The sequence below is a fragment of the Papio anubis genome, chromosome 12 (assembly GCF_008728515.1).
Source record: "Papio anubis isolate 15944 chromosome 12, Panubis1.0, whole genome shotgun sequence".
Taxonomy (NCBI): domain Eukaryota; kingdom Metazoa; phylum Chordata; class Mammalia; order Primates; family Cercopithecidae; genus Papio; species Papio anubis.
In genome coordinates, this window is record NC_044987.1 from 11186999 (window position 1) to 11209478 (window position 22480).

Sequence of the window (22480 nt, forward strand, 5' to 3'; positions counted from 1 at the left end):
AGGTTTAAGATAGACAAGCCAATACATAATAGTACAGATTTACATAAATGGCATATGAAGGGGTAATTATTCAGCTTCAAGAGGACTTCTAGTTTTGCAAAATGATTTATTGTAGAATTCCATGAAAATCGAATTTCCTTAGAGGCTTTCATCATTTGATTATTCATTCATTCCCTAAACACATGTTTACTGAGCTCCTACTATGTTCCATGCAAAGAGCTTAGCAGGCACTGAATAAAATAAACACTGAATAAAATAAACTCTGCCTTCACTGTGTAGGATCTAATAAAGGACACAATGTGAGCATGTAATCACACTCCAGTGCAGGATGCTTCAGAAACACAGACGTGATGAAGACCTCAGTCAAGAAATATTCCCTAGAAGAAAGGCTAACTAAACAAAGGAAAAGGTCTTATGGTGGCAAAGTAGGTCAGTGTTATAAGAAAGGAATTCTGTCTGATGGAACAACATAGATGAAACCTGAAAAGAAGAGAGCATCCCATTCAAGGAACTAAAAGGTCAGACTGGCTGGAGGCAGAGCACACAGGAGCAGCAGGTGGATGAAGCAGGAGGGGAACAGAAGTGAGGTTATGAAGACCCTTCTGGCTGCATAGTGAAGAAGCACAGGAGAGGGGCTGTGATGGAGTCAGGATGCTTGTGTAATACACGTGAGAGCTGGCTATGGTGATGGAGCTGAGAAGGCAGGCTTGAGGAACATTTGCTTTGGAGGGAGAGAAGCCTTGTGAAAACAAAAAGTACCAAGCCCCAATGTAAGTAACAGAATGGAGGGAACTGGTTTGAAGGGAAAAATAATGAATTCAATTACAAAAAGACAAGCTGAGTTTTGAAGAACATCCCAGTGGAAATGCTCATTAGTCAGTTGGAGGTATGAGCCTAAGGCTGAGGAAAAATACGAAGTCTCAGACAGGAATAACAAAAGCCAGGGGAATGGATGAAATCGCCCAAGGACAGTATATGGATTTAGAAGTAGAAAGGGGAGGCTGGGCATGGTGGCTGATGCCCGTAATCCCAGCACTTGAGAGGCCAAGGCGGGCAGATCACTTGGGACCAAAAGTATGAGACCAGCCTGGCCAACACGGCGAAACCCCATCTCCACCAAAAATACAAAAATTAGCTGGGCATGATGGCACACACACGAGAATCGCTTGAACCCAGGAGGCGAAGGTTGCAGTGAGCCAAGATTGGGCCACTGCACTCCAGCCTGGGCAACAAAGTAAGACTGCCTCAAAAAAAAAAAAAAAAGTAGAAAGGGGAGGGTGAGAGAGAGAGAGAGCGAGCAAGAGAGAGGGTAAAAGGAGGAAAAGGAGGAGAAATAAGAAGAAACCTGGGGCCAGGCTCTGTGGATCACACCTGGAAGCCCAACACTTTGGGAGGCCAAGGCAGGAGGACTGCTGGAGTCCAGAAGTTTGATACCAGCCTGGGCAACATAGCAAGACCCTGTCTCTCTCTCTCTCTCTTTTTTTAAATATATATGTAAAAGAAGAAACCCGGAGTCAGAATCTTAAGCAGGCCAACACTGAAGGGACACACAGATGACAGCAGCCCTTAAACTATAAACACTAGGTTAAGATAACTGTTGTGGGAGGTTAAAAAAAACAAACTAGGTTTACAGGCAGTTTTTCAGCACCTATCAATAGATCAGAAAAGCAACATCTCATAAATAACCAAAGAAGGAATAAACCACTGTTCCAGCTTCCACTAACCAGAGAAGCAGACTCTGAGGCCTCAGAGATGGGCACAAAGGTCTTTGCTTTTGTAAACAAATAAATGCATTAGCATAACTCTTCAGACACATGCGCTTCATTTTGTCTAACAAGATGAAACAGAAATGTATACTCTCCATTTTATAATCTCACTGCGGCCCAGAGAGAGTGAGTAACCTGCCCAGGACCACACAGCGAGAAAATTAGCAGAACCAGAGCCTCCAACCCATGCCGCCTCAGCCTGTCTCTAGGACTCTGCTGAGGCAGTCGTCCTAGGAAAAACTGTCACCCTGTCCCCACAGATTGAGGGGCCCAGCCCGAGCGTCATGACTCACTGCCTGAAGATAGGGCTCCTTCCTGGATAAAGATGGGCTCCCTGAGAAACACAGTAAACTGAATACTTGGTCTGGTTGCCAGAGACCTGTATTTTAGATCCATCTCTGTCACTGGCCAGCTTCATGGCCCTAGACTTCTCAGTTCTTCTCAAGGTGGAAATAATTTCACAAATTCCATCTACCAGGATGACTGGATTCTCTAGGAGACCTGTCTGTCTGAAACAGGTGCTGACAGGTGGCAGCTGGGTGTGAGTGAAACAGGTGAAGATTTGGTAAAACCAAGGCCCTAAGCCCCTCTTCTTCTCTCCCACACAGCAGATCCTGTCCTCAGACCGATTTTTTTCATGCTTTAGTCTGAATGCCATATGCCACTGAAATTAACTTTTACATAGCGATCTCCCACACACTCAATTGGGAGCTCCCCAATGGAAGGGACATCTGTAACCATCTTTGCTTTTCTATCTTTCCTTTTTTTTTTTTTTTGGTTTTTTTGTTTGTTTGTTTGTTTTTGAGACAGGGTCTTACTCTGTCACCCAGGCTGGTCTCAAACTCCTGGGTTCAAATTATCCTCCCACCTGAGCCTCCCAAGTAGCTGGGGCTACACGCACATACCACCATGGCCAGCTTGTAACCATTTTTGTATCCCAAGCACACAGCACAGTGCCAGGTTCCCAGTAAGTGCACAGTAAGTGTCTGATGAATTCTGAGAATTACCTCTCCTGAGTTATCCACATTTTCAGTCGCATCTCTCTCACAACAAAGCAAAAGGCATTTTAAGAAGCAATCCAAAGCATGGAGAAGGCACTTCAGAGAGAGAGAAATTTTCAGTGTTCTGAGAACTTTCTGAATGGGCAGGCCACTATCCTCTCTGTTCACCTCTAACTCAGCCCTGCCTTCAAACATACATGGCTGACAATGGCTGAAAACTCCTCCACGAAGTCTGCAGAGGGTGAGGCGTGGCAGCTCACGCCTCTAATCCCAGCAGTTTGGGAGGGCAAGGTGGGTGAATCACTCGAGGTTAGGAGTTCGAGATTAGCCTGGCCAACACGGTGAAACCCCATCTCTACTAAAAATAAAAAATTAGCCGGGCATGGTGGCGCACACCTGTAATCCCTGCTACTCAGGAGGCTGAGGCGGGAGAACCACTTGAACCTGGGAAGTGGAGGTTGCAGTGAGCCCAGATCATGCCACCGCACTCCAGCCTGGGCGAAAAAGGGAGACTCCATCTAAAAAACTAATAAAAACAGAAGTCTGCAGAGGCCCACAGACCCCACCAGAGAACCAGTGAGGTCCAAGTAATTGCTAGTACAAAGCCCGGACCTTCCTCGGAATCTGGAAGCAACAGGCCAAATTGAGCAACGGTGAGTCTTGGGAGAAATACTGTCAAAAGCAAAGATCCACTAGGTATTCTTCCATCTTCACAAAACAAGAGAAAATGAGTTTGGATTGTACTGTGGGAGATTTTAGATAGATCTTAGGTAGGACTTTCCCAATAGTATGTCTTGAAAATATATAAAGATATAACCAAGAAAGACAGTGCAACCAATCCTCTTTCTTGGTTTTTGTTTGTTTTTTTGTTTTATTTTATTTTATTTTTTTTTTTTTTGAGATGTCACTCTGTTCCCCAGGCTGAAGTGCACTGGCACCATCTCAGCTCACTGCAACTTCTGCCTCCCAGGTTCAAGCAATTCTCCTACCTCAGCCTCCCGAGTAGCTGAGACTACAGGCACGTGCCACCATGCCTGTCTAATTTTTGTATTTTGTGGTAGAGAGGGGGTTTCACCACGTTAGTCAGGTTGGTCTCAAACTCCTGACCTCAAGTGATCCTTCCGCCTCGGCCTCCCAAAGTTCTGGGATTACAAGGGTAAGCCACAGCACCAGGCCCCGGGGTCTTTTTGTAAGTGATATTTTCAGGTGAGGAAGATGTGGTTCATCATAGACACCGGTGGAGAAAACACATGTTGTCACCTAAGTCAAGGGCAAACTGTTCCAAGCGAAGCTCCACCCTGTACAGAGTAACCTTTACCGTTGCCATTCCATCCAACCCTGAAAATCAACGAAAAGGTCAAAAAGAGCTCCAGAGTGTCATGACCTAGCCAGAACATGAATGCTCTCTAGATTAAGGAAGATTGCTCTGAGGGGTCAGCCTGGCACTCACTAACATTCGTGGGGGCAAAAGAACATGACGAGGTTAAGTGGCAGAAATACCTGACAACACTCTTCCCACTTTGGAGATGCATCTCGTTCTGCTCCTTCTCTAGAAATAGTGCTTCAGAAATTTACCTTCCTCCTCATTTCGCAGACTTCCTGTAGTGTGATATGAAATATATTTGGTCTTTTCCTGGTTCTTGTCCCAGAACTCCTAAAACGCTGGGACTTTCCTGAGTGACAGAAGTGTCTTGTTATTCGTAATGAGCTCCATGGATAACACCTGAGTTTATGCTAAGGAAACGACTTAGGATACAGCACCCGGGGAGCCTGAAGATGGGGAGGAAGGACCAAGAAAGACCAAGTAACTAGAGGATTAGAAGGTTGGATTTCTCAGCTCCACCCACAAACTTCCAGGAAAAGAGAGAGGGAGGTGTGGCTGAAGATCAAGCTCTAGAAAAACTCTTGGACACGGAGCTTTGCTGAGCCTCTGGGTTGCTGAACTGGTGCAGGTGCTGGGAGGGTGGTGCGTCCAGGGTGAGTATGGGAGATCCACGCCCCATCTAACCCCCTGCAATACCTTGCCCTATGTAAACCAAAACTAAAATTCTAAAAGCCCCAGCTGACTGAATGGACAGCGCTGTAGGAGACCCAAACAGACAGACAAACAAACAAAAACTAATCCAGGCCATGGAAAGATGTGGGGGCTCAAACATGCCTCATTATACTCTCCTCCCTGTGGAGCTCAGGCACAACTGATCAGCTTTAACCTGAAAACAGCAATGTTTTCTTTTTTTTTTTTTTTGAGACCTAAGCTAGAGTGCAGTGGTGCAGTCACAGCTCACTGCAGCCTTGACCTCCCAGGCTCAAGTGATCCTCCCACCTCAGCCACCCAAAGTGCTGGGATTATAAGTGTGAGCCACCATGCCTGGCCAAAACAGAAATCTTAACAGTGATGAAACAGACTATGTTGCAATAAGACAACAAATTCCCAGCCTGACTCTAGCATAATATCATGATAGATAAAGAAGGAAGTTGAAATATTTTACTTCAAAATATGTCTCTTTGTTACATTTTGAAATGGCCCTGCAAAGCCATCTTTTGTGGGGGGAAATCTGCATCTGTAAAGAATCTCTATTAACATAACTAGATTTTTCCCCTTCCAGACCTTCCTAAACCTGAAGAGATTAACTGAAAGTCTAGCACCTTTTAAGGGTCTGAATACAAAATACTGGCCATCCATTGTCTCTAAGGGTAGCCATGTAGGATACTTCATCTAGATAATAAGAACTCTGGTCTCCACAACCCCTTATCTTAACCCAGACACTCTTTTCTACTGATTCTGGGTTTTAGATAATAATTTAAATCTTTTCTGACTTGCCAATCAGAAAATCTTTGAATCTGGGCCGGGTGCGGCAGCTCACACCTGTAATCCCAGCATTTTGGGAGGCTGAGGCGGGTGGATCACAAGGTCAGGAGTTCAAAACCAGCCTGATCAATATGGTGAAACCCCATCTCTACTAAAAATACAAAAATTAGCTGGGCATGGTAGCGCGCGCCTATAGTCCCAGCTACTCAGGAGGCTGAGGCAGAAGAATGCTTGAACCTGGGAGGGGATCAACCTCTTGAACCCTAGAGGTTGCAGTGAGTCGAGATCACACCACTGCACTCCAGCCTGGGTGACAGAGCAAGACTCCATCTCAAAAAAAAAGAAAAAGGAAAAAAGAAAATCTTTGAATCCACCTATGACCTGTAACACCAGCCCCCAGCTTCGAATCGTTCAACCTTTCTGGACCAAACCAATGTATACCTCACATGTATTGACTGTTGTCTTACATCTCCCTAAAATGTGTCAAACCAAGCTATAACCCAACCACCTTGTACACATGTTCTCAGAACCTCTTGGTGCCTTGGACTGTGCCTTGGGCCACATTCACTTGTATTTGGCTCAGAATAAACCTCTTTAAATATTTTACAGAGTTTGGCTTTTTTCATCTATACCTATGTACCTCTGCATCTCATTACTGATCTGTATCCTTAATATCTTTTATTATGAGCCTATAAACATAAGTGTTTCTCTGAATTCTGTGAGCAGCTCGGTCAGAGGCATTTAAACCAGAGCAACTCCATCTTGAATAGGGGCTTGGTAAAACAAGGCTAAGACCTGCTGGACTACATTCCCAATAAGTTAAGGCATTCTTAGTCACAGGATGAAATAGGAGGCTGGCACAAGATACAGGTCATAAAGACCTTGCTGATAAAACAGGCTGCTGTAAACAAGCCCACTAAAACCCACCAAAACCAAGATGGCAATGAGAATGACCTCTAGTCATCCTCACTGCTACACTTCCACCAGTGCCATGACAGTTTATAAATGCCACAACAATGTCAGGAAATCACCCTGTATGGTCAAAAAGGGGAGGCATTAATAACCCCTCCTTGTTTAAAATATACTCAAGAAATAACCAAAAAAAAAGAGTAGCCATTCTTTTATTCCTTTACTTTCTTTTTTTTCTTTTCTGAGACGGAGTCTCGCTTTGTCACCCAGCTGGAGTGCAGTGGCGAATCTTGGCTCATTGCAACCTCCACCTCCCGCCTCCCAGGTTCAAGCAATTCTCCCACCTCAGCCTCCTGAGTAGCTGGGACTACAGGTCCCTGCCACCACACCTGGATAATTTTTGTATTTTTAGTAGAGACAGGGTTTTGCCATGTTGGCCAGACTGGTCTCGAACTCTGGACCTCAAGTGATCCACCCACCTTGGCCTCCCAAAGTACTGGGATTACAGGCATGAGCCACCGCGCCCAGCCTTCCTTTACTTTCTTAATAAACTTGCTTTCACTTTGCATTGCGTACTCGCCCTGAATTCGTCCTTGTGCAAGATCCAGGAATGCTCTCTTTGGGTCTGGATGGGGACCCCTTTCCGGTAACAGCTCTAGAAAATTAACTGAACCCTAAAAGGGAGTCAGGAACTCTGGTTTATAGTTGGTTGGTCAGAAGTATAGGTCTCAGATGCAACACGGAGATAGAGAAAAAAGAAAAAGTACAGGTAGCTCTAACTTGTGATTGGCATCCGAAGTGGGGGCAATCTTATGGGACTGAGCCCTGAACCTGTGGAATCTGACGCCATCTCCAGGTAGAAGGTGTCAGAATTAAATTGAACTAGAAGACACCCAGTTTGTGTCCACTGGAGAACTGCTTGGTGTGTGGGGAGAAAACCCCACATACCTGGTCACAGAAATGTTCTGTGTTGAGTGTGAGAAAGAAAAAACAGTTTGGTCTTTCCTTTCAAATTCCAAACCATATCATCCCCCATCTGCTTTCCACCATGAATGGAAGCTTCCCAAGGTCAAAAGCAGATACTGGTACCGTGCTTCTTATGCAGCCAGCAGAACCATGAGCCAAATAAACCTCTTTTCTTTATAAGTTACCCAGTCTCAGGTATTACTTATAGCAACATAAACAGATCAATATACCCTCTAATAATTGGGTTAACATGATAAAATTATATTTTCCTCTTTCCTACTATCCAAAACTTTACAATTAACTAGCTATTTTATTAAATACAATATGCTGACTTTTTTTTTTTTCTTTTGAGACAGAGTCTCGCTCAGCCGCCCAGGCTGGAGTGCAGTGGTGCTATCTTGGCTCACTGCAACCAGTGTATCCCAGTTTAAACAATTCTCCCGTCTCAGCCTCCCGAGTAGCTGGGATTACAGGCACTCACCATCATGCCTGTCTAAGTTTTGTATTTTACTAGAGACGGGGTTTCACCATGTTGGCCAGGCTGGTCTTCAACTCCTGATCTCAGGTTATCTGCCTGCCTCAGCCTCCCAAAGTGCTAGGATTACAGGCGTGAGCCATTGCACCCGGCCGCGTTGACTTTTATGGCATAGAAAATGATTTCTTGTGCTCACTTCAGCGCACAAGCACTACATCTTTTTAAATGATTCCTTTTAAGACAACAAGCTTGAAGACTCTTGGAGAGTCTCAAAAATGTGTCACTAAACTAACCATCCATTACCTTTCTGTATTTTCCTAATTGCTGGGGCAAATATTGCAAGGGTTACCATCCCCAAACTGGGTGCCCATCTCCCCCCCAAGAAAATTATTTTTCAATGGCTGCAAAAACCACATAGGTTGCTTATTGTTTTTCTAGTCATCTCCCTCAGCTCCATCATTTCCTGGATAAACTCGCCTACCAGAAGCAGCAAGACTGAAAATCTCTGTGGTCAGATTGTGGAGGGAAGAGGCACCAGGCTGGGTGGGGGAACAGGCTTGACCACAGTGATGTGCTGAGAGGGAGAGACCTTAGAAAGAATGAGGCTGCTGCAGGGACGTAATAGGTCTGTTAGAAATTGGTCGAGATTTCAGGTCAGAGGCCTGAGTTTCAGCTCTGACCCCGCGCTGCCTCAGTGACGTGCCTGGTCATCTACAGATCAGAATTGGACAACCGGAGTCTCATCCCAGCTGGAGGACATACAGAGGACACAGAAGGGCTTCACACCCTCTGACTACCCAATGTGTCAGGGCCTCAAAGGAAAAACCCATGGTTTTCTTTATCCTTCCCTTCCACAAAGGGACCAAAGGCACAGCCACATTTTCCTAGCGAGGATTTCAAGCTATATGACAATATCTGAATGGAAAATCCAGACATGTGGTCTGAAAACAGAAGAAGATATTTGAAAACAGGAGTGTGTTTAGGAGGTTGCTGCCTATGGTGGCAGGGAGTGGCTGGCTACTGCCCAACATCTCCTCACCAGCTGAGGCATCACCATCCTGCTTCCCTTCTCCCACTGGAAAATCCACATTCGATTTTCTGTTCTGAGTCCCTGAGAGAACCAAAACAAGTCTCTTCTCAGAGGACACTTCCTTCCAGGCTCCAGAGTCACAGGAGAAGAGCTCACAGATTCCCACCCGCCAAGACAATGAGAAGCTGTGTCCCTCCTCACACCAGGCACAACAGCCCCTTGGCAAGTCACACACCCATATGTGCTATGGAGGAAAGAATCCCAAGGGGGCAAATGCCTCAGGAAAAACCCTCAGTTTTCATCAAGCTCTTGTACACACAGCAACCCAGCAACCACCTCCGGGCTCTCCGGGCCAGCCTTGGCTCCAGGTCTAAACACCTGCTTCAGGGCCAGCAGTTTGTCCACTGGGGTCAGGAAAAAAATTCCCCACTGGCAGCTTAGCCATTCAGACTCCTTAACTTCTGCGTTACCCTAGAAGCAATTACCAGTGACCAGCATAGCAACTGAAGGATATATAATACCTGGGAGAAATGCACCAACTAGGGCAGAATGATCACCTGTGCATCTGCCTCATCTTCATCCCAGCCCCTTGCCTGATGTGTAATTGGCACCCTCTGAGTGCATAACCACCAAGGAAATTTTCAAAATACCAACTCCCACAGAGGAAGCTGGTCAGTATGAAATCAGCCCACAGGGCTCCATCTCCACCGTCTCAGTTTCCACAAATTGTTTTAATCTAGAAACCACATCTACAGCCAAGGGCTAGCTGCTTCTCACGGAGGAGTCCACCTAGACCATCGGCAGCATGACCCTCACACCTGTCTGCTTCCCACAACCCTCACACACATCTCATCGACTGCCCACATTCCTACCTTCCTTCAGAACCTCCCCCTCCACATCTGCACGTTCTCACGCGGGGGAGGGCTGACTGCTTCCAGGCCCTGGGGGGATAGGAGAGTGGAGCTGTAATGAGCTCAGGCTTTGGAATCAGGACAGGCTTCAAATCCCAGCCTTGCTTCTGTTGGACCAGGAGAGTGTTAATCTCTGAACTTCGGGTTCCTCAGCTGTAAAACCTGCCTGGGGGGACCGAGACATTGTTGTGAGGATTAAATGTGATAATGTACTTAAGGCTGCTTGGCAGAAAACTTGGCGCAGAGTACGACCAGTCCCTGCCCTCAAGGAATTATGAATGTGGTCGAAGTTTTTGCCAGTTAACCCTATCCAGCACCGATCACTTACTTAATCCACTGACCAATCATAGGTCTCCTTTGCATTTGGTCTTCACTTTGTGTTAAGAAGGACGTGAGTTTTCTCTCTCCCACGCTTCCTGTGCTTCTCATAGGTAGCAGGGCACACACAGGGTGGAGAAGCTACACCAATAGTGACGGGCTGAAGGGGAGAGCATTCAGATGCACAGAATCACCGTGCTCCCCTGGAAATGGAGCTGAAACCCGAAACAAGTCTCCCTCCAAAGGTCAGAGGAAGGAGATGAAGAATCAAGATAAATATACCAATGCTATATATTCATTACAGGCAAACCACACGCCAGTTAGGCTGGCACCAGAGAGATGACCTAACCTAGCAGGCTGGGTACAATCAGTGAGCGGCACTACCAGTGGTCAGACATGGAGCTAAGTGGAAACCCTGAGGCCCTCTACTCTCTAGCTGCTGGTCTGCCAGACTGTGAGCAATCATGACGGGGGTAGGCATGTTATGCAGAAGAAGGGACATAACAGCCAGGAGAATAAAAGGTAGTAACAGTGAAGGTATCCTGGGCAGAGACACAGAGAGGTGCTTCTGCATCCCCTAGAAAGAGCCTGCAGTTGGCCACCACCCAACTCACTCACCTGTCATCAGTTTTCCCTTCCCCCTCCAGAGAATAATGACAAGAGGACATCCTGGGAGATGTGGCTTCATCCAATTTCTGACTTTTCTGAACCTAGCGATTCAGAGAGGGGTTCCAATCCTCAGTTTGGGTTCTGAACAATCACCACAACCAGTTTTGGGCAAGGGAGTTAGAAAGACATGTGAGTATTAACGCGAGGAGGCTGCCCCGTCAACTGCAGACTACACTATTCCCTGAGCTCAGAGGGCAACATGGCCAGCAAAAAAACTGTGCCGTCTTATGTTCAATAGTAGTTAAGATGATACTTTGCAGTTAGACCACTGAAAGAAAAGAGCAAGACTCCAGGCCTTCACCTCCCCACGCTTCCTTCCTGCTACACAGAACAGCAGAAAGTAGTTGCCTCGAGTACCACTTTGAGAGTGTCTCTCCCAAGCTCCAGAAACTATAGTAGCTCCCCATTGAATTGACTCCACTTTCCTGGGAAGCACTTTGCATATAGGATCTCAATACCTGTTTGATGACTGAGTGATTCATTGAAATTCAAACTCTTTGGCATAAATCACCTTCGGTCTGTCAGCCTCACCACCTTCATTTTTCCACATTCCTCAACAAGATCATATTTGGTCATCCATCTCCATCTTCAAGCCAATACATCCAAACTGCTTTCACCTATAGGCATTTGTTACCCCTTCAAAACTCAGCTCTCTATAGGTCAGTGGTTGTCTAGGGCTGGGGGAATGGGATGGAGAGGGTGAAGGTGCTAGCTAAAAAGTATGAGTTTCAGCCAGGCACAGTGGCTCATGCCTGTAATCCCAGCACTCTGGGAGGCCAAGGTGGGCAGATCATGAAGTCAGGAGTTCAAGACCAGCCCGGCCAACATGGTGAAACCCCGTCTCTACTAAAAATACAAAAATTAGCCGGGCTTGGTGGCACGCTTCTGTAATCCCAGCTACTCAGGAGGCTGAGGCAGGAGAATCACTTGAACCCAGGAGGCAGAGGCTGCAGTGAGCCGAGATTGAGCCACTGCACTCCAGCCTAGGTGACAGAGTGAGACTCCGTTTCAAAAAAAAAGAGTATGAGTTTCTTTGTGGGGCGACAAAAGTTTTTTGAAACCGACAGTGGTGATGGTTGTACATAGCTGTGAATATACTAAAAACCGTTGAATTATACTTTAAATAGGTGAATTGTATATTATATAAATTATATCCCAATAAAGCTGTTTTTAAAAACTCAGCTCTGTACTTATCTCCTTTCAGAAATTTTCCCACACTCATGAATAAAAAGAATTTCACTTTAAACAACAGAGAAAAAGGAATCATTTATTTACTCATTATTAATTCATCAACAAACATCTATAGATCTATAGATCACTGTAAGAGGTCAGGTACAGTGCTATGAAGATACAAAGATGAACACGATTGGTCTTGGAGTATTCCAGTGACTATTGGAAAGTTAGTAAGCCATGCTATCTTTACCATTTTTTCCACTTCTTCCTTCCTAGGGTTTAAGGAGGAGAAAGGGGTCTCCTAATCCTCTTCACATTTTCAACTTTGTGCAGGGAAAATCTGCAAACTTGAGCTTCAAGTCAGTGACAAGTAAAAAAAAAAAAAAAAGAAAGAAACAAAAGGAAAAAAAGAAAACTAAACAAATAATGAAAAAACAAAAATTAAAAGAAATCCACAAGCTGTGGTCCTCTCAGCCACTTAACTTTTACCACATCGGACTGAATTTCATAGCAAGCCTGAAAGGTGTTTTTCTCTGCTTTGGAGAGGTAGATTTGGGGTGGGGAATGTGGAGACGTCATGCTGGGCCTGGTATGCTAATCCTCCCTAATCCAGGCCAGAGCAGAGCCATTTTCCAACCATCATTTCCAAATCCTGAATCATGTGAGCAGGCTCAGGTGCTGCTCCAGGACACGTGAGTATGTAACCTCATACTTTTAAGCAAACATCCATTCCATGTGAGAGACTCACAGAGTAATGAAATAAGCCTTCACCCTTGAACAGGAAGAGGAAGCTGGCAACACATTTTCACATGCACTACTCTTCAGACTTCCCATTAATCCACAGATATCCTCTTCTGCCAATGAAGAAGGTGAAGCTCATAGAGGTAAAGTGAAATGCTCAAGCTAATCTCCATAGTTAATCGATGACAGAACTTAAATGTATAGCTGTCTTCTGACATTAAGTCCAATGTTCCCTGCACTCCATTGCCTCTAAATGCCGATTCCTTTTTTTTTTTTTTTGGAAACGGAGTCTTGCTCTGTCACCCAAGCCGGAGTACAGAGGCGTGATCTCAGCTCACTGAAACCTTTGCCTTTGCCCACTGAGTTCAAGCAATTCTCATGCCTCAGCCTCCTAAGTAGCTGGGACTACAGGCACGCACTACCATGTCCAGCTAATTTTTGTATTTTTAGTAGGAACAGGGTTTTGCCATGTTGGCTAGGCTGGTCTCGAATTCCTGGACTCAAATTATCTGCCTCCTCAGCCTCCCAAAGTGCTGGGATTACAGGCATGAGCTACCACACCCTACCACCAGCTCCTTCTCAGGCCACTTGGTGGTATCTACAAGCACCTGTTCACTTGATTGCTTCTTTTCTTGGAAAGAAGCCTTTCATCTTCAAGGCCTAAAAATGATGGGGCTTTGTTTTACACATAATCCAAATAGATTCCAACAGAAGGCAGTACCACAGTAGCTAAGAGGAGATGTGAGTCACACAAATTTGAATTTGAATCCAGAGTCTGCTTTTTCAGATACATATGTCCTTGTTTGTTTTGTTTTGGTTTTTTGTTATTTTGGAAACGGAGTCTTGCTCTGTCGCCCAGGCTGGAGTGCAGTTCCGAGATCTCCGCTCACTGCAACCTCCACCTCCCAAGTTCAAGCAATTCTCCTGCCTCAGCCTCCCGAGTAGCTGGGACTACAGGCATCCACCACCACACCCGGCTAATTTTTGTATTTTTAGTAGCGACAGTGTTTCACCGTGTTGCCCAAGTTGGTCACGAACTCCAGAGGCCCGCCTCAGCTTCCCAAAGTGCTAGGATTACAAATGTGAGCCACTGCGCCCGGCCGATACATAGGTTCTTCTTTTTTTTTTTTTTTTTGAGACGGAGTCTCGCTCTGTCGCCCAGGCTGGAGTACAGTGGCCGGATCTCAGCTCACTGCAAGCTCCGCCTCCTGGGTTTATGCCATTCTCCTGCCTCAGCCTCCCGAGTAGCTGGGACTACAGGCGCCCGCCACCTCGCCCGGCTAGTTTTTTGTATTTTTTAGTAGAGACGGGGTTTCACCGTGTTAGCCAGGATGGTCTCGATCTCCTGACCTCATGATCCGCCCGTCTCGGCCTCCCAAAGTGATACATAGGTTCTTCTAATCCAAAAAGTCACCACTTAAAATAACCACCTGAACTACATCTAGGTGAAAATCCTGCCAAATTTTAAGGATATGTCCCCAAATCCAACAAAAATAAAGGTTCTACTACACACATAGACAACTCTTGAAACCACGAATACCTTCCTAAATCTAACCAAATCTACAGTCATCCCCATCCCAGCCAGCAATGCAAGACTTTTTTTCTTCACACACACACACGCATACACACACACACATATATATATAACATTTTAAGAGCTGGGGGTGGGGGTCTCACCATGTTTTCCAGGCTAAAGTGTAGCAGTTATGCACAGGCACCATTATAGCCTATTAAAGCCTTGAACTCTTGGGCTCATGTGATCCTCACACCACAACCCAAGTAGCTGGGAATACAGGCCATGCCATTGCACCCGGCTCTTTTTACCATATTTTGTCCTCAGTATATATGACAGAATGTCAAGATCAAAAGAAGGTCTCTTTTAGTTTCTTTTACATTTGAGGGAAAAGCCAATAAGCCATGACAAACTACTTTATTTATTTATTTATTTAAGACAAAGTTTCGCTCTTCTTGCCCAGGCTGGAGTGCAATGGCATGATCTTGGCTCACTGCAACCTCCACCTCCCAGGTTCAAGCAATTCTCCTGCCTTGGCCTCCCGAGTAGCTGGGATTGCAGGCACCCGCTACTACACCTGGCTAGTTTTTTGTATTTTTAGTAGAGACGGGTTTCACCATGTTGGCCAAGCTGGTTTCAAACTCCTGACCTCAGGTGACCCTCCCGCCTCACCTCAGGTGACCCTGCCGCCTCACCTCCCAAAGTGCTGGGATTACAGGCACGAGCCACTGCCCCGGCCTGACAAACTACTTTAGTTCAAGGTTAGCTCCCACCAAGTTTGCCCCATTTCCCTCTGCTCTGTGAAAAGGGTAGCAGGATGAAGTACCAAACAGAAGGAACTTCTATCCCCAGGGTCCACAAAAATCCATGGAACAAAGCTCTGTATCTGCACCTGCAGAGGGAACCATGCTCAGTTATGGCAAACAGAAAAGAGAAACTCTGGAAGGTCCAAAACGCCCATCTTCTGCGTAACCAATCCTGCTCCTCAATCCCCACCCCACAGAGACATATGGCTCATCCTGTTTCTCCTGCCACTCTTCATATTGTTCCCCTCCGCCAGTCTTATGCACCCAACCTCATTCTTTTCCTGCTGTTTTCTACTACCCATCTGTATTTGTCATGGTGTCACCCTCCTCCTTCAAGAAGTCTGCCTCTACTTCTCCAGAACTCTCTTTTTTCTAGTACACAGCACAGTATGTTTTTCAATGGCTCCCACAGGTCTTTTTTTTTTTTTTTTTTTTTTTTTTTTTGAGATATAGTCTCACTCTGTGGCCCAGGATGGAGTGCAGTGGCATGATCTCAGCTCACTGCAGCCCCCGCACCCAGGTTCAAGTGATTCTCTTGCCTCAGCCTCCCAAGTAGTTGGGATTACAGGAGCCTGCCACTATGCCCAGCTCATTTTTGTACTTTTAATAGAGACAGGGTTTCACCATGTTGGCCAGGGTGGTCTCGAACTCCTGACCTCAAGTGATCCACACGCCTCGGCCTCCCAAAGTGATGGGATTACAGGCGTGAGCCACTGTGCCCAGGTGTTCATTTCTTATACAAGTATCCTCTCATTTTCTTTCTCACGGTCTACAATCCCTTACTCTACCTATCCTTCCCCCACACCCTCCTCAACATCACCACTATTAGCTGTTACTAGACTGAGCTCATAGAAATATTCAGTAAGTATTTACTGAATTGAAATCAATGTAATTGAACAGATTTGGAGAAGGAATTCCAGGGAAAGTGATCCAGTTGCTCCGTACAAGAACACAAATCCATTAAGAGACAGGGCCCTAGAGTCCCAAAGTAAATATGTAGGATTTGTGGTACCAATGAACAAGTGAGGACTCCCTGCCCTCCACCAGGCAAGGGGCTTGCCTCAGACACAACTCCCTGAAGCAGCAGTCCTGACCAGAGCTGTGCAGAGCTGCTCTATGGCGCCCTGCACCAATTCTCTACGTGAAGGAAGCTCAAACTTCTCCCATTACCCAGATGCCACATTGACCTAGGCAAAAAAGTAGCTGGTACAAACCACAGTCTTGTAGGTATCCATGTCTAAAGACTGATATGGTAGGAAATGTGACTCACTCAATGTCAATATTTCACTTCCACACAAGTGCGCCAGTTAAGGCAAGCCGGTGTGGCCAAACGTAAAATAAGATGGAAACGGAGTTCAGAAATATAAACCACTTAACTTCTTCTCTGGCCTTTAGCTATCTCCATCTGTAGAAAGGGAGCCATAGTAATACCTACCTCAGAGAGTTTGCGGTAGGGATGGAATCTGGAGGTACATGAAGTGCTCAACATAGTGGCCCGCATGGTAAGGGCTCGATAACTATTAGCTGCTCTTATTATTATGATTTATTTCGCTGTGGGGATCAAAGGAGATGGAATGCAGCGTGAAGCCCCACGTAAACGTGTCGTGCAACATGAAGCCCCTCACCCTGGGCTGGGGAGCGGGTGGCACGTGTGGAAACTGAAAGCCACCATCCCTGGGACCAGGCGCAGCGCCCGCCAGAAGCGCCTCTGGTGACAGGCTCCTACTCTCCCCCAGGACGTTTCCCCCAGGATGCCCCGAGGCCCTGGACGGCTCTGGAGAGGAAGGGAGGGAAGGGAAGGAGACGGATGGAACGGGGACGTACCTGCTTTCACTGCACTCCTTCCGCTCCCTCACCCTCAGCCACTTGCGGAGGAGGAAGCGTTTTCGGCGCGGGGACGCGCTGGGTGTGGAGCAGTTGGACCACGGGGTGTCTTCGTCGCTGGAGGGCGTGATCTCGATGGACGGCAGCTGCAGGAACTCTTTGCCGGGGGTCAAGACGCCGGGTAGGTCCCGGGCCAGCCCCGCCTCCAGGCTCTGCTCCTGTACGTTCTTCATGCGGCGCATCTTGAAGCGCCGGCGGCGAAGCGTGGGGGTCGACGAACTGGACCAGACCGGGCTGCCCTCAGCCGCGCCCTGCGGCTCGGGCACCTGCAGGGCGGGCAGCGGCCGGTTCTCCATCATGTTGGCCGCCGGCATGGGGGCCGTCGCTTCTGCGCTCGCCCTGCGCCCTCCGCCAGCGGCCTCGTACGCGTCTCCCGCTGGCTGCTCCCCACCCTCGGCCCGCGGCACACTCCCCTCTCCAGGGGCCGGAGGACCAAGTTCCTTTCCCAGAGCACAGAGAGGAAGGGACGCGAGGAGACGCGGCGTGGCGCGCCGCCTCCCAGAGTCTAACTTTTCGGAGCGCGAGTCCTCCGGGCCGTCAGCCGCCGGCGAGGCCACCCTGGCGGGGCGGGAGCTGCCTGCCAGCCACCCGGTCGCCCTCCTGGGGCTCCCCTCGCGCGCCCGCTTGTTTTTCTTCCGCTGCGCTCCCTCGCTTGCTGCGTCTTTGCCTTAGCGGAACTCGGCAGCCCGGGGCCCCAGGGGGCGGTGCAGCAAACTCTCAGCGGTTTGCGTTCAGCAGACCAGGTTGGGGAGCCGGCTTGGCGCTGCAGGGAGGTAGAGAGCAGGAGGAAGAGGCAGTGGTAGGAGGGAAAGGGGGAGAGAGAGAGAGGAAGCGAGACACTGGATAAAAACAAAAAAGGAGGAGGAGGAGCGGGGGCTGGGGGCGGGGTGGGGGGACTATCCTGAATGGACTAGCACTGGCAGCGACCGCTAGTGTAACTGTACACGGATTCCCCAGGGGAGGGACTCTACCTCCAAGTAAAGGCTGCTCCAATCAGCCTGGTGAAATAGGATCACAAACCAAACTTTCTCAGGGCAATGATTGGCCCGGCAGCTCCCATTAGTCAAACTCGGCTATTTCCTTGGGGGTGGGGGGTGCAGAGAAAGGGGAATCAATGAATTCAGTCCTCACTCTCTCAGGCCACCCATGACACAGGGTTGAAGGAAAATGAGGAGACTTTTCAACTAGCTCTTGTCTCCTAAGAAAGGCACTTTGAATTATTTGGGGGTGTGGGTAGTGGCACTGCAGGCCGGAGTATAGTCAGAGGAGGAAAGCAAGGTTGCTGGAGGCTGCTTCCAAAATGACAAGCTGAGAAGAGAGGACAGTTCTCCCGTGGCGGCGTGAGCTGAGGACACCAGACATGACACACCAAGGAAAGACAGACAATAGGGTCTGAGAGACAAAGGACACAGGACCAGTAAGGACAATGGGGGCTGAACCCTGTACATGAGCCAGCTGCCAGTACTATAGCTGCGTCCTGAGCAAAGAATGAAATGAGGAGTGGGTGAGCAGCCGCAAAGCAATGCCTCCAACAGAGCCCCAGGGAGTTGAGTGTACCCGCCCCCCCTTACATTCCTGAGGGCTGATTCAGTTCTGCTCCAGTCTGCCGTGGACTGGGTCACAGAGTCCAGTATGTCCCCATGTCATGGAACCTAGGAAGTCTGGGTCAGTCCTGGTAGCATCCCAAGATGTGCTGAACCACACTCATTCTCTAGACCCAGGCCCTAAGAGATCATCAACCCTAGAACTGATCTGTCCTATTTAGGTGCTCTCTGTGAGCACTGAGTCTAACCCAGCCCAGCTCCTAGAGCAAGGCTGTAGCACTCATTCTCCTCCTTCATCCCTAGCCCAATGCATTTGTCTCTTGGGTCAGTAACTGTTTTGTTTTGTTTTGTTTTTAAGAAACAAAGTCTCACTCTGTTGCCCAGGCTGGAGTGCCGTAGTGCAGTCATGGCTCACTGCAACCTTGAATTCCTGGGCTCAAGCTGTCCTCCCACCTGAGCCTCCTAAGCAGCTGGGAGTACAGGTGCACACCACCACACCCAGCTAAGTTTCATTTATTTTTGTAGATATGAGGTCTTGCTATTTGCACAGGCTGGTCTCAAACTCCTGGCCTCAAATGATCTGCCCGCCTTGGCCTCCCAAAGTGCTAAGATTACAGGCATGAGCCACCATACCCAGCCTGGTCAATAACTTTCAAAGAGATCATGAGAAGCACCCAAGAATATACCATGAAGTCCACAATCTGATCCACCCCTCTTTTCTGCCACTCTCAGAGTCCAGTTTCCATCTGGGAGCCAATGCCCAGCTTCCGTGCCAGGACAAAGGTCACATTTCACAAGTATCCTAAAGCTGAGGAAAATTCACACCCCTAAAGACCACAAGAATTCACTGCAAGTAAATACATCCCTGCAGTTCAGCAAGACATCAAGGGCTGACAGCTGGCTATGGGTCTACCAAGCTCTGCAATGACACTTGTCAAGTATGGAAAAGCTCAAGGCATGCTGACATTACACAACCTTTGAGAGGCTGGGAAACTGAGGGAAATACGTCTTCCTCAGGGAGAGAGATGGTGCGGCTGAAAAGCCAAGGCCAGGCCCACCCATAAATGACTCCCTGGAATGTCGGCCCCGTTTCTGAAATCCAGCCACTGGCCCTCTCAGGAGTGATTTGGTATCACTCTATTTTAACTCCCGGACATAGCACAGAAAGCAGAAACCCCTTCCCATCAGGTGTCAGGCCTGGCAAGGAGCAGGTCATCTCTTCCGGCTCCAGGGATGCTGAGGAGGCTGCGCTGTAATTCCAAACTTCAGGATCCAGAGCTAAGCCAAGTTCCACAGAGTTTGTTCACTCCCTTGTACTTCCTCCAAGGACGAGTGTTTTGCAGGGGATCTGATAACTTCCCAGTTCAAGGAACCTGCGTATTGGGTGGGCTCTTGACATAGAAGATGAGGGTCTCAGGAGCTTATGGGAAGAAAGGAAGCCAGGACACTACCATTCGCTTCGAGGCCAAAAAAACAAAAGGATGGTGCACAAGACAGGGGCAAGAAGATTCTATGGGCAACTTGGGAAGAGGGAGAAACAACAAGGGGGGAAGCTTTAAGTTTGTTCTGGGCACTCTGAATTTAAGTGTATACCTCTTACAAGGAAGAAAAGCCACCAGCTCTCTCTTCCCACACACTTCAGCCACTTTTCCCACCCACAGTAGATTCTGAACCTGAAATCCTATGAGATTTAATTTAAGCCTTGGGCACAGCAGTGGCTAAGAGTGATCATTTACATTTCACCTGGCCTGAGAGAAAACCTCCAAACAGGAATCTAAAATGTCTCGCTTGGGAAGCAGATACACAGAACTCTTAGCCTGAACACTGTCCTTACTCACTTGCACCTGCAGTCCCTTCTTTTTTTCAAGCCATAACCTTTTTGACCATTAAAACCCTGTTCAAAACACGTCCCCTAGCCCTTTCCAGCTGTTTCTCTTGCCCATGGCTCTGGCAAGTAAGATAATAAATGAGGCACTGCTTTGAAATATGAAATGCCCTGCAGCTGTGAGCCATCATTACCATTAAGACTATAAGCTCCTTGAGGAAAGAATCAAGTTTCTCCTTCCTTTAATTCTCTCCAGTATCCTGTGCTTTTTATGTGTTTGGTGACCTCTACACTTTTGGAAAGAGCTTTCATACACCACACTGTGTCTTCCCAGCAGCCTTTACAATTGATGAAAGTGGGACAGAGAGATTCAGTAGTTTATCCAAGGTCACAGATAAATGACGATGGCTAATCAATGACAAGGCCAGAACTGGAACTCACGCCTTCTGAAGCCAGTTTAGAGGCCTCCAAAAGTGTAGAGAAACACTTTCTCAAAGTAGCTGATGCCAACGTCAGAACCAAAGAGTTTCCATGCCCTGCATCAGAATCTCAGCGATTGCATTTGCTCCCCAAGTCTCCCCACTCCCATATTTCTTCTCTGCAATATTTGGCTCTCAGCAGCCCCACAGTTCTCTGTGAAACTGGCTTCACCTTTGCCCCCATTCCCCGCTTCCCCAGACAGGTGGTAGCCAGAACAACCCAGCCTCCCCTCTCCCACCTGCAGCCAGGCCTCTGACTTTAAATGAAAGGAGGTCATATTACCAAGCAACTGTTGTTTATTCTCAGCTGCAAAGGCTCGCTTTGCCTACAGATACAAGACACCCAACACCTGTCTATTACTTCTGGAGACTCATAAACTATTATTATTATTCAATTTCCAGGAGAAAACTTAAGTGAAACATAGTAGCTTCCAGGCTAGATTTCTCCTGGGTACACATCCAAGTAAATGTGAACTGGAAGGCGCAGGCACCCCGGACACATTATTGCACCTGCTCCAGGATGCCAAGGCAAGGAACTCCCACGGACACAGGAACGTCTCCCCACAACACTGTTGTTGCAAGAAAGACAGTCCCCACTCTCAATGCTGGGACACAGAGTCTCTCCCTGACACAACTCAGAATGGCCAATCCCAACGGTTGGCCCATTACAAGGGAAAGAAGCAGGCAGTAGGCATAGAAGAAGTGGAATTTGCGGCTGGCAGAAAACCTGGAAATACGGACAGAAACGTGGACGATGCTGAGAGCAATGTTAACTGTCTTCAAACACACGACGAAGGATGGCCAGATTTCACTCTGCAACTCTCATTTTGCTGCTGAGCAAGAGGAAATGCATTTCTGTAGAGTGCAGCATGGGGGATTTGGGATAGATGATAAACATTTACCGAGGGTAAGGCTGTTTAAGGACTGGCATGAATGACTAAGGCTGGGTAGAGAATGGCCTTCTCTGTAGATCTTTTAAAGGTAACTGGAGCCTAGTTAGAGGCGGTGGCAGGAAAGAGATGATCTCTTAAAGGCCCAGCCCACCCTACTACTGTGGGTCTCTAAGACCCAGATGGTTGCTTTTTAAAGTAGAAGCAATTTGCTTACACCTAAAACAAAGTCTGTTTGAGCTGACCTGTTACTGGCTCAATGGCATTTTGATCATCGGATGCTAAACCCTCCCTGAGACCTACAAACAGCTTTAATATCTTGCACTGATGAACTAGAAATACAGGGATCAATTACCAGGATGGTACTGAAGCAAGGAAGTGAGGGCTCGGGGAGGAAGACAGGAGAAAGAATTGGAGGGAATAACTTAAACTCTTCCCCGTGGTATCTCCTTCCGTTTCTTTCACGAGTCCTCCCTTCATTTCCCCAGGGAGGGGCTTGCTACTTTAAGAAGGGTCAGGGGACGCTGCACTGAATTGGTGTAGTTAGAGAAGGAGTGTGGAGGAGGAGGCTGATGCTGGTTAAATACAACCTAAATCAAACCACAGTTGACCAACCACCACATCCAGCTTCTCCTTCCAAGGAAAAAGGGAGAAAATGCTTCAGGACTTGGATGGAGACTCAGTTTTGGAGAACAGAGCCCTGGGCAGTGCTCTCAACCTTGGGGAGTGCACAGGATCAGCTGTTTGCTTCCAACAGCCTTCACAGGGGCC

The 22480-nt window shown here is 47.6% G+C and overlaps 1 protein-coding gene across 17 annotated transcripts in view; it reads right to left on the bottom strand.

The window, feature by feature from the left end:
- Window positions 1-22480, bottom strand: part of GRAMD1B (GRAM domain containing 1B) — a 274604-nt gene that overhangs the window by 183728 nt on the left and 68396 nt on the right. For 13 of the 17 annotated variants that reach the window (XM_021926648.2, XM_021926652.2, XM_021926649.2 and 10 more), the window contains exon 1: window positions 16912-17802. The exons of 3 other annotated variants lie outside the window; for them this stretch is intronic. In XM_021926648.2, the coding sequence (XP_021782340.1) occupies window positions 16912-17285 (374 nt within the window). In that variant the 5' untranslated portion in view covers window positions 17286-17802. Of the gene's footprint in view, window positions 1-16911; window positions 17803-22480 lie in introns of those variants that run through there. One more of the 17 variants, XM_031652843.1, reaches the window with a different exon arrangement.